The sequence below is a fragment of the Benincasa hispida genome, chromosome 11 (genome assembly GCF_027475165.1).
Source record: "Benincasa hispida cultivar pf3 chromosome 11, pf3_genome.v1.1, whole genome shotgun sequence".
NCBI lineage: Eukaryota > Viridiplantae > Streptophyta > Magnoliopsida > Cucurbitales > Cucurbitaceae > Benincasa > Benincasa hispida.
Window position 1 is genome coordinate 60369708 of NC_143488.1, and position 12012 is coordinate 60381719.

The 12012-nt window shown below is 38.2% G+C and overlaps 3 protein-coding genes across 4 annotated transcripts; all 3 read left to right on the top strand.

Annotated features, from left to right (window-relative positions):
• Positions 1 to 80: 80 nt before the first annotated feature.
• Positions 81 to 4988, top strand: LOC120091048 (uncharacterized). Its single transcript, XM_039048852.2, has 2 exons — positions 81 to 218; positions 2369 to 4988. Exon 2 carries the CDS (start codon positions 2413 to 2415, stop codon positions 3037 to 3039), a length of 627 nt encoding a protein of 208 aa, XP_038904780.1. The 5' UTR covers positions 81 to 218; positions 2369 to 2412; the 3' UTR covers positions 3040 to 4988.
• LOC150032780 (uncharacterized) lies at positions 3651 to 4466 on the top strand. The gene is made up of 2 exons (XM_090307018.1): positions 3651 to 4042; positions 4202 to 4466. Exons 1-2 carry the CDS (start codon positions 3651 to 3653, stop codon positions 4464 to 4466), a joined length of 657 nt encoding a protein of 218 aa, XP_090163144.1.
• A 5215-nt stretch (positions 4989 to 10203) lies between the features above and the next one.
• LOC150032781 (uncharacterized) lies at positions 10204 to 11643 on the top strand. 2 transcript variants are annotated; one of them, XM_090306851.1, is made up of 3 exons: positions 10204 to 10336; positions 10416 to 10565; positions 10643 to 11073. In XM_090306851.1, exons 2-3 carry the CDS (start codon positions 10521 to 10523, stop codon positions 10925 to 10927), a joined length of 330 nt encoding a protein of 109 aa, XP_090162977.1. In that variant the 5' UTR covers positions 10204 to 10336; positions 10416 to 10520; the 3' UTR covers positions 10928 to 11073. The 2 variants fall into 2 exon arrangements, with proteins under 2 accessions (XP_090162977.1, XP_090162976.1); XM_090306850.1 differs by lacking the exon at positions 10204 to 10336 and adding an exon at positions 11319 to 11643 and having other exon boundaries at positions 10426 to 10565; positions 10643 to 11243.
• Positions 11644 to 12012: the final 369 nt, after the last annotated feature.

Consider the following 12012-nt stretch of genomic DNA (forward strand, 5'->3'; position numbering starts at 1 on the left):
GAAGCGAAAAATGGGTAAGAAAGTTCTTGAAAAATTGTGTTCATGTTTGATAATGTTGCTAACTTCTAAGTCATCTGATAGTCCGGTATTTAGGAGGTTGAAATTTTGTAGAGAGCTGATGGGGATACCAACCTTTGTTCTTGTGTTCTCTCCTCTGCTCATGGGTTTTCCTCTTTCTGTTGCTGGCTCTCTCTACCCTGACATAATTCTCGGCCCAGGTACATATATCATCCATCAGGAAACTATTTTTATTATGGAAGTACTTGTTTCTGTTATTTTTAGTACCCCACGGAAAAAGTAGAGCTCAACTTTGCATGCTGATTGCCATCTTTAGATGACCCGTAAGATAGTCGAAAAATAATTAGCAAACACTTTGACAAGATGTTCCATTTTTCCATAGAAATATATTCACTCAAAAAGGTCACTATAAGAAGTTAATCGTACATGAGAAGATTGATTATGTAGAAAAAAGAAAATGGATTCGTTGGTAGATGCCATGAATTTCATTTGTCCAGCGTCTTTAAATAAACATGTTTATTTTGTAGGAACGCTTTTGCAAATATCTTAGAGTACTTGGATATATGACTTTAATTTACATAATATTCCAAAAAAGTTCTTAGGACTATTGATTAATTTAATATAATTTGAATTTATATAACATATTTGTTTTTATGAATTTAAATTTATTTTAAATTAATATACCTTATATTATTTTTCTTGACAAAATAATTGATATTAATTTAAATTTAAATTTAAATATCTTGAAAAAAAATAAAAATAACTACCATTTGAAACAACTACTTTCATTGAGAAAAAAATGAAAAAAATATAAGGATATAGAAAAATCAAGTCTACATGATATTGCCTAGAGAATAATTACAAAACTCCACTAGAGAAAGGGTTACCAACTAAGTAAGATATTGCCTAGAGAATAATTACAAAAAGTCTTCGAAACCAAAGCCCAAAGAGAAACATGGAACCTCACAAGAATCCTTATCTGCACCTCAAAACACTTTATTGTTCCTCTTCTTCCAAAGATCCCACAACAAAGCACACACCCTTGCGAGCCGACCTTTCTCTTTGAAAGGCAGATGGAGGAGGAACTCTTTGGTCATCAAACGAATATACTTTTGGCGAGCAAACACACTCAAACTCTTGAAAAAATAATTTCACACCAATCTCGCAAACTGACACTCCCAGAGAAGGAGATCCATGTTTTTCACCGCTTTCTGACAAATGATACAATAGAAAGAACCCATCAACGAGGGCATATTTCTCGAGAACCTATCCATCATGATCACATGGTCGAGTAGAACTTGCCAAGAAAATAACTTTAACTTTTTTTTTTGAATCCTAAACCTCCACAAAACATAAAAAATTGACTCAATGACAGGAAAGGGTTTTAATAAGAGATCCTAAAGGAAGACTTGCAAGTGAAGCTCTCTAAGGGACTATGACTCCAAAAACAACTACCATATAAGTAGTAGTGTGCACGGTTTGGTTCGATCCACTTTTGGGTCGAACCATGGACCAAACTGAAAAGTTTGATTTTTTAATATTGCTAGATAGCAAAAACGGGAGTTGTTTCAGATTCAACTTTTGAATCAAACTATCCATCTTGGGTCTGATTTAGTTCAATTTGGTTATAATTGGGATTTTCAATCTTTTTCATTGAACAAAGAACAAAACTCTTTCTCTTCCTTTCTCTCTCTCTTTTTTTGGGAAATTTGTACGGATGACCCAAAAATTGGGCCCAAAATGTCAAATGACCAATTTTTAAAAAATAATGTTAATTGACCCTCTGCTGATATCATCGTCATACCAAATTACGTAAATTGCCCTTACACCAGCCTCACGAGGTAAATCTCGCTCTCGTCTGATTAAACACTCTCGCTCTTCTTGAAATTCCCTGGTTTGATGTGATTGCTCGTCAGTGTACTGTTGATTTGACAATTTTCACGACGGAAGCCTCAAATTAAATCAATAATACCTAAACACAATACAATGGTGATTTCTTTAAACTTTAAACTCCATTTCAAAGGTGATTACTTCTCTAGTTTTCGATGGTGTTTTGTTGAATGGAGATTTTTCGAACGAGGATTTCCAAGATGAGACTTTCTCAGAAAGGAATAGCTTTTTCAGAAAGGTGAATTATTTTGAGTCTGTTTAATTATTTTCGATGTGTTATTTCTGGAAATGCAACATTACGAAATTTTGTATTGGGAGAGAGTAAGAAAGAGGAAGAGTAAGATAGAGAGCGAGATTACGAGAGAGAACGAGATTTTGAGAGAGCGAGATTTTGAGAGAGAGCGAGAGTACACTTCAATTGCTTGTACAGCTTAATGACAAATGTTCTCTTGCTTTGTAGGATGACAGAAAAGTGTATATTTATTCGATTTGGAGGTGATTGGGATGAGAATGAAAGTTCGTACATTGAAGACAATTGAAAGGAATCATTGTGCTTATACATTGAATTATGAAGAACTTAAATCTCACATTTACAGGGCTACAAAAGTCAGTTCTTCAGAGTTTGATCTTATCCTGAAAGTTAAATATAATCTTGAATTTGAAGCCCCTCCACAATGGATAATGGATGATGATGATGTTCACTTCCTTCTTTTACGAGAAGAGCTTAGTAGACTTCAGATAGCTGTAACATTGAAGTCTAAACAGGACGAAAGGGTTGGAATGGGGTTTGGAAATGTGAGTTATGATGATACGGCTGCGGACAGACAATACAATGAATCATATCAGTTTTGTCAAGAAGAGGATGATATTCCATTGTCTACCAACATTGATATTCCATTGTCTATCAACATTGTACCATCAACATTCGATTATATGGATTGTGGTCCTTCAGTGGATGTGGATGTGAATGAGCAACCAGCAGGATTGAATGAAATGGATCGTGATCATGGAGATGTACGTCGTTCTACAGCAGCTTCAGTGGTTCCACCATTTGTGTCTTCAAGTCATAGGACAGAGTTGATTATGCCTGGCACCTCTTCATCTGGGACAGAGGACATTGAAGTTGGTTAACTATTTTGAGCAAAAAGGACTTGAAAATGAGATTATCTATTCGTCTATCAACAAAAATTTTGAATTTAAGGTCAGGAAATCAACCAAATCTTTGTTCACTGTCAAATGCATTGGGGAGACATGTAAGTGAAGCCTTCGTGCAGTCAAAATGGAAGAGTCTGGTATATTCAAGATCACAAAGTACTGCTGTTTGCACACATGTTCTATAGGAATTTTGAATCACGACCATAAACAAACAACTGCTACGGTTGTTGGTCAGCTCATCAAAGATAAGTTCACAGGCATAGGATGTATTTATAAACCTTGTCATATTGTTGAGGATATGAGGAGAGATTATGGTGTGAACATAAGTTATGATAAAGCGTGGCATGCAAGGAAAACTGTGTATGATCTCACTAGAGGTACTCCAGAATACTCATACTCCATACTACATGCTTATGGAGAAGCGCTAAAAATAAAGAATCCGGGTACAGTTTTTGAGATCGAACTTGAAGATGATGTGCATTTCAAGTATATGTTTATGACATTAAGGTCTTGTATTAGAGGTTTTGCAAGTTGTCGGCCTTATTATTGTTGATAGGTCACACTTGAAAGGAAAATACGAAGACACTATGTTGGTTGCGGTTTCTATGGACGAGAACAATCAATTATATTCACTAACATATGCAATATTGGACAATGAAACTGATCGATCATGGAAATGGTTTATGTCAAACTTGAAATGCAGTATCGGAGAACCCGATAATCTGGTGTTTGTGTCTGATTGGATAGTATCTATCGGTAATATTATTTATGCAATTTTTCCCACAACATTTCATGGATTGTGCACATGGTATATAGAACAGAATCTGGTTACAAACTTTACGGATAACACGGTTGTTGGGATATTTAGAGATGCAACAAAGACATTTCGCATGACAGAGTTCCAAACAAAATTAGACGAACTCCGCAGTTTTAGAGACGGTGCTGTCACGAAATATTTGGAAGACATCGGTCTTCAAAGGTGGGCATGGGTTTACCAAATAGAATGAAAATATGATAACATGACATCCAACAGTGCAGAGTGTTTAGATTCCTTAACTAAAGAGTATCGACTAATGCCCATAGTATGCTTGATTGAACATGTTAGAGAAATGTTCCAATCGTGGTTCTATGAACGTAGGAATTACTGGGCATCTCGAACGACATTGCACTCTGACTACTGTGAACCCCGATTGGCAAGTGAAGCTGATAAGGGCAGACGATATCGGGTGGAGCTTATTGATTGTTATCGGGTACACGTGCGAGATAATCGATTGGACGGTATTGTCAATCTTCACACGAAGGAATGCACGTGTAAGGAATTCGACTCACATGGTATCCCGTGTTCCCATGCAATTGTTGCTGCCAAGGAAAGAAATATACCCATCCACAGTCTTTGCAATTGATTTTATACAGTGGACTTTCTAATGACTGCGTATGCGGAGCCTATAAATTCACTTGGCCACATATCTGAATGGAAAAGACCTTCTGGATACGTAGAAAAGATTATCCTTCCTCCGAAGTTTATGCCACAAGCCGGACGATAGAGAGTGAGAAGAATACCATCTAGAGGAGAATTTTCGCAGACAAATAAAATGTGGTCGATGTGGGAATTATAGGCATAACCACCAAAATTGTACTGAACCGCTTACAACCGTGCGACATGCTGAAAATGCCAGAGACTGAGACACAAACACCCCTCATCCAGTTTAGTTATAAATACCATTGATCATTTTTTCATACGTCATGCTTGTAACATACTTCATACTTTTTCATACTTGTAACATACTTCATACTTTTTCATACTTCATACTTGTACCACTTCATACTTCATACTTTCATCTTGTAAACAAAAAACAATAACAAGCTGGAGTATTTATATAATAGCAATATTCATACTCTCTCCATCTTCATACTCGTAACAAAAATGGATAACTTCATACTCTCTCAATCTTCATACTTGTAACAAAAAACAATAACTTCATACTCTCTCAATCTTCATACTTGTAACAAAAATGGATAACTTCATATTCTCTCAATCTCACTCTTTCTCACAATCTCGCTCTCTCTGAACATCTCGCTCTCCATGAATCTCGCACTCTCGCACAATCTCGCTCTCTTTGAACATTTCAGATGGGGTAAATTGTTTACCATATCACGTGTCGTTGGTTGCGTGATCGCGTAGGCGCTGGAGGTAGGTGATTGTAGTGGGAGCATGTGATGCTCGTCGTTTAGTAGAAGGCGCGTGCTAGACGATCGCGTAGTTAGCAAGCTTCATCGCTTAGGCGATGGTGCTTCGCGACATCGTAGTCGCTTAGACGATCGCGGAAGGCAAGCGTTGTGCGGAGCGCGCTAAATGATCGTGTACTTCAGGCTTCATCACTTAGTAAAGGTACACGATCGTGCACTAATAACTAAACGATCGTTTAGATTTGTCTAGACAATCGTATAGTAAAGCTAAACAATCGTTTAACTCTAGGAGCGCTGGTAAGCGATATAGCAAAGAGTTTGTTTTATCGTCTAGATGATCGTGGGGTGTTTTAATGCAATTTTACCCGGTTCATCAACTTTTATTGCTTATACATGTGATGTATGGTACTTATATGCCAAAGTGTTTGTCATATAGTTAAAAATCTCTCACTCTCTTAATCTCGCTCTCTCAATCTTTGAACTTTGAACTTTGAACCATATAATGTTCTAAGCCCAATTATGCATGTTCTGATAAAATTCTAATATTGAACTTACATAAAAAATACATGTTCAATTATACAATGAAAAGAGCAGTAGCTCCATTATACATAAAAAATGCATGTTCTGATAAAATTATGATATTGAACTTTGAACTTTCATAAAAAATATATGTTCAATTATACAATGAATGTTTTTACATACATAAAAAATAAATGAATATTTTTACATACATAAAAAATAAATGAATGTTTTTACATACATAAAAAATAAATGAATGTTTTTACATACATAAAAAAAATGAATGTTTTTACTTATATAAAAAAAATGAATCTTTTTACATATATATATATAAAAAAATGAATGTTTTTACATACATAAAAAATACAATAAAAAAATACATGTTCTATACATATAAAAAATATAGAGTGTTTGCTCATAGTTGACATGCTAATTGCATCCTATATTCACTCATCTTCTCCTGAGTGATTACAAATGGATCAGCACCAGTCACCTGGTGTTCCAGTAGTTTGATTGCGAAGATGCCACAATCAAGCGATCCGTGTTATATGTCGAAGTTCATAGGTCGCACAATTTTCCAACGGGCTGTGAATAGATCCGACTTTGAACAATCCACGTCACAGTAGTGAAGTAAAGATGATACTGTGACCGTCAATGGCTCTAGCCAATTCACCAGCTTTGTCATTGATGTATGACGGAAGTGAATCGAACACGAATATGTGGCCTCTATTAATGTCCATTGCAAAGACCATCCAGTGGTCACTGATATTCATCGCCGTATAAACGAAATCCACATCTGCCCATTTGACATCGAATTTACCGGTGACGTAGTCTTTATACGTGTCTTCATCTTCCCATGCTAGGGCAGCCTCTAGAAGTGACTTATTCTTTATAAGTTTAAATACCTCGCCACGAGTATTAAGGTGACTCTCTCAAATAAAATGAGAAGTTAAGTAAAGAAGTAAAGACCAGGAAACTTAACGAAATGAGAAATTAAGAAACGAAATATCAAAATTTACCGATACACTAATTGACAAGATGGTGAACTTGTGCATGCACATGTCGAGTCGGGTATAAAATTTATCTTTCATAAAATAAAATAAAGTATTTATGGTTTACACGAAAAATTAATATGTCAGTAAAAGTACAAGATAGCCAACATGTAAAGACGTAAAGACTAAGACACTTACATCGCACTCGACCAATGAATTCAGGGTAATCAATTCCTTGAAGAATTGGTTGGCGAGTGGTTTAAAGGAGTTCTCTCGAACCTCGTTTTTCGTATTGTCATCCGAGATCCAACCCATCATTTCTGTAAGGATATTGTGTGGAACATCGTGTGCTACGTTATATGTGACGATCAATCTGGATATTGATGTAGCTACACCTGGGAGAGGATGTTTAACCACACTTTTCTTCTTTACTTAGGCTAGGGATGTATATTTATCAACAGATTTTCTCTTACGACTAACTCTTCGAGATTCCTACATAAACAGATAACAAAACATTACTCATCAAGAAATATAAATATATAAACAAAGATTACTGATCAATAAATTACTCACCAGTAGAACTCCTTCTGTGGTCGTAACAATCCCAGAAGTGTCAGAATTTGGGATGCCAGACATGTCAACCTCTGTATGTGGCATGGTGAATAAGGCAGACATGTCGGGCTCTGTTTGTGGGACGTTGGCCTGTATAGGTTCGACGTCAATTGGTGATGTCGTGGCAGTGGTGGTATCGGGCTGTACAGGGGGTGTGGGAGTATGTGAAGTAGTGGTATCGAGCTGTAGAGGGGGGATAGGGATATGAGTGTCAGAGGCAGTCGCAGTCGTATCAGGATCCCGAGATGGGATGTGTGACCTGGTCGTCTCCTCATTCACCGTGGAACCGTTTAGTTAGTAAAGTAAAATGATGAGTTCACGAACACGTAAAAACTAAACATATAAGACATAAAATGATGCAAACCTTGCACATAGACTGCAACAATGACAGGATGGCCGACAATTGCCCTTTCATATCAGTCATGTTTTCCTCCATATTAGATACACAACTATCTAAACCTGATATACGACCATTCAACCTCAATAGTGAGCTGTTAATGGACCACAGGTACGAATAAATAGACTCGTCGGGATTGGCTTCCTCCCTACGGCGGGCAGCACGCTCAGGACACTCCTCATCCACAGGTCGCTCTCTGTCGGAGTCCGCAAGATAGACATCAAGTTGGTTCAATCGTCCTTCTCGCGTACGTCCCCCATCATATCATGGAACATATCATCACTAAGTGTGTATGTCCCTCCTTCCACACTTCCATATTCAGCATCCTCGTGCTCAGAATGCTCAGGTTCATCCCCTCCCTCCACCCTGACAACTTTATCATTGTCATCTCCATGATGATCATCACCGTCACTTTCACTTTCAAGACTACCCCCCTCACTAATCGACCTATTGCCACTTTCATAACTGTCATCATTCGCACCTAGCACAAATGTAGGTCGTCGTTCCACTGGGGTATCCCGAAACTCCCTTTCAGCATCTGACATGACAGTTCCCTCTTTAACCTTTATCTGCATTAACAACCCAGTAAACTGGTTAGTGTCAATTTAACAACTAGATAAACATATTATGCATAGAGTAAACGTACATTGTTAGACTCGAATCTCTCTCTCTTTCTCGAGTACTTTGAAGGACATTGAATGGGAGCATGACCATCATAATATGCGGGGCAAAGCCACCTTGCTCCTTCGCTCCGCAATGTTCCTAGCTATCGATGAAGCTAGGATCTTATACGTCCATACCTAAATAAAATTTAAAATATATTAAGAACAATAGTAATGTTAGATCAAACAACACGATTATTATGTTAATCAAATTTACCTGGAACGCTTGTGGAAATCCACGTAAGGAGTACTTCACAATGTAGTTTTTATTTGCTTTGACCCTCGTCTTGTATAGACTGCTCTTATCATTTAACGCAGTCTTTAGGGCATCCAATGTCCTCTCCCAAATAATGGTACCCCAATCAAGACTATTGTAGTACTCCAAGTTTTGAACGTCCTTGAAACGTTTGAGGTTGATTGCATTTTTCTGTTTGTTTTTCCCCATCATTACGACCTCAATATAGTAAACTAGGTTGATCTTCACAGTATCATCATCATTTTCAAACTCTAAGTCCTTGTATTTCTCTTCAAGTTGACGGAGGTGTAAAGTGTCCTTCGTCACTCGATTACCAAAATACTTGATAGCAAGTTCATATGAAGACTGTTGGTTCCGATCAACTCGTGTTGGAGATTGCCACAAACCAGTCATCAACATAAAGTCATCCTTCGAAAAAGTCACGAACCTTCCCATAGACAAAGAATGACATTGAGTCTGATCCTGTCCTCTTCACTTCTTTAAGAAACATGTGATGGATAATGGGGCTGTTAAACACCATGGCAACGTCTACAAATCGTCCAAAAATTGTTCTCTTGAACATGTCCAACTGCGTTGGCGTGAGCTTCTCTTTTACAATCTTGTTTGCATTAGCAATGTGGGCCAAGCTGGTTACTTGATCGGGAAATCGGTCGGCTTCGGCTATTCTGAAACGTGTAGTCATCTTAAATCACTCCTGCATGAAATAAAAATTCAATCAGTAAACTCCTTTAGAAAAAAAATGTAAAATAACATTCTGTTTAAATCTCGCTGGATTCGCTCTCGCTAGACCCGCTCCAGCGAGAGCGATTTTAGCGAGAGCCACACTAGCGAGAGCGAATCCAGCGAAATTTAAGCAGAATGTTGTTTTATATTTTTTTTTTCTAAAGGAGTTTACTGATTGAATTTTTATTTCATGCAGGAGTGATTTAAGATGACTACACGTTTCAGAATAGTCGAAGCCGACTGATTTCCCGATCAAGTAACTAGCTTGGCCCACATTGCTAATGCAAACAAGATTGTGAAAGAGAAGCTCACGCCAACACAGTTGGACATGTTCAAGAGAACAGTTTTTGGGCGATTTATAGACGTTGTCATGGTGTTTAATAGCCCAATTATCCATCACATGTTTCTTAAAAAAGTGAAGAGGACAGGATCAGACTCAATGTCATTCTCCGTCTATGAGAAGGTTGTCACTTTTTCGAAGGATGACTTTATGTTGATGACTGGTTTGTGGCAATCTCAGACACGAGTTGATAGGAATCAACAGTCCTTATATGAACTTGCTATCAAGTATTTTGGTAATCGAGTGACGAAGGACACTTTACACCTCCGTCAACTTGAAGAAAAATACAAGGACTTAGAATTTGAAAATATGATGATGCTGTGAAGATCAACCTAGTTTACTATATTGAGGTCGCAATCATGGGGAAAAACAAACAGAAAAATGCAATCGACCTTAAACGTTTCAAGAACGTTCAAAACTTGGAGTACTACAATAGTCTTGATTGAGGTACCATTATTTGGAGAGGACATTGGATGCCCTAAAGACTACGTTGAATGATAAGAGTAGTCTATATAAGACGAGGTCAAAGCAAATAAAAACTATGTTGTGAAGTACTCCTTACGTGGATTTCCACAAGCGTTCCAGGTAAATTTGATTAACATAATAATCGTGTTGTTTGATCTAACATTACTATTGTTCTTAATATATTTTAAATTTTATTTAGGTATGGACGTATGAGATCCTAGCTTCATCGATAGCTGAGAACATTGCAGAGCAAAGGAGCAAGGTGGCTTTGCCCCGCATATAACGATGGTCATGCTCCCACTCAATGTCCTTCAAAGTACTCGAGAGAGAGAGATTCGAGTCTAACAATGTACGTTTACTCTATGCATAATATGTTTATTGGGTTGTTAAATTGACACTAACCAGTTTACTGGGTTGTTAATGCAGATAAAGGTTAAAGAGGGAACTGTCATGTCAAATGCTGAAAGGGAGTTTCGGGATACCCCAGTGGAACGACGACCTACATTTGTGCTAGGTGCGGATGATGACAGTTATGAAAGTGGCAATAGGTCGATTAGTGAGGGGGGTAGTTCTGAAAGTGAAAGTGACGGTGATGATCATCATGGAGATGACAATGATGAAGTTGTCAGGGTGGAGGGAGGGGATGAACCTAAGCATTCTGAGCACGAGGATGTTAAATATGGAAGGGTGGAAGGAGGGACATACACCTAGTGATGATATGTTCCATGATATGATGGGGGACGTACGCGAGGAGGACGAGTTGAACCAACTTGATGTTTATCTTGCGGACTCCAGTAGAGAGCGACTTGTGGATGAGGAGTGTCCTGAGTGTGCTGCCCGCCGCAGGGAGGGAGCCAATTTCGATGAGTCTATTTATTCGTACCTGCTGTCCATTGACAGCTCACTATCGAGGTTGGATGGTCGTATATCGGGTTTAAATAGTCGTGTATCCAGTATGGAGGAAAACATGACTAACATGAAAGGTCAATTGTCGGCCATCCTATCATTGTTGCAGTCTATGTGCAAGGTTTGTATCATTTTTTCTTTATATGTTTAGTTTTTACGTGTTCGTGAACTTATCATTTTACTTTACTAATTTTAGGGTTCCACGGTGAATGAGGAGACGACTAGGTCACCCACTCCATCTCGAGATCCCAATACGACTGTGACTGCCTCTGACACTCCCATCTCCATCCCCCCCTCTACAGCCCAAGACCACCACTTTACCTACTCTCACCCCCCCTGTACAGCTCGATACCACCACTGCCATGATATCACCAATTGACGTCGAACCTATACAGGCCGACGTCCCACAAACAGAGGCCGACATGTCTACCTTACTCACCATGCCATATACAGAGGCTGACATGTCTGGCATCCCAGAGGTCGACACTTCTGGGATTGTTACGACCACAGAAGGAATTCTACTGGAGTGTAATTTATTGCTCAGTAATCTTTGTTTATATTTTTATATTTCTTGATGAGTAATGTTTTGTTATATGTTTATGTAGGAATTTCGAAGAGTTAGTCGTAAGAGAAAACCTGTTGATAAATATACACCCCCAGCCCAAGTAAAGAAGAAAAGTGTGGTTAAACATCCTCTCCCAGGTGTAGCTATATCAATATCCAAATCGATCGTCACATATAACGTAGCACACGATGTTCCACACAATATCTTTAAAGAAATGATGGGTTGGATCTCGGACGACAATACGGACAACGAGGTTCGAGAGAACTCCTTTAAACCACTCACTAATCAATTCTTCAAGGAATTGATTACCCCCGAATTCGTTGGT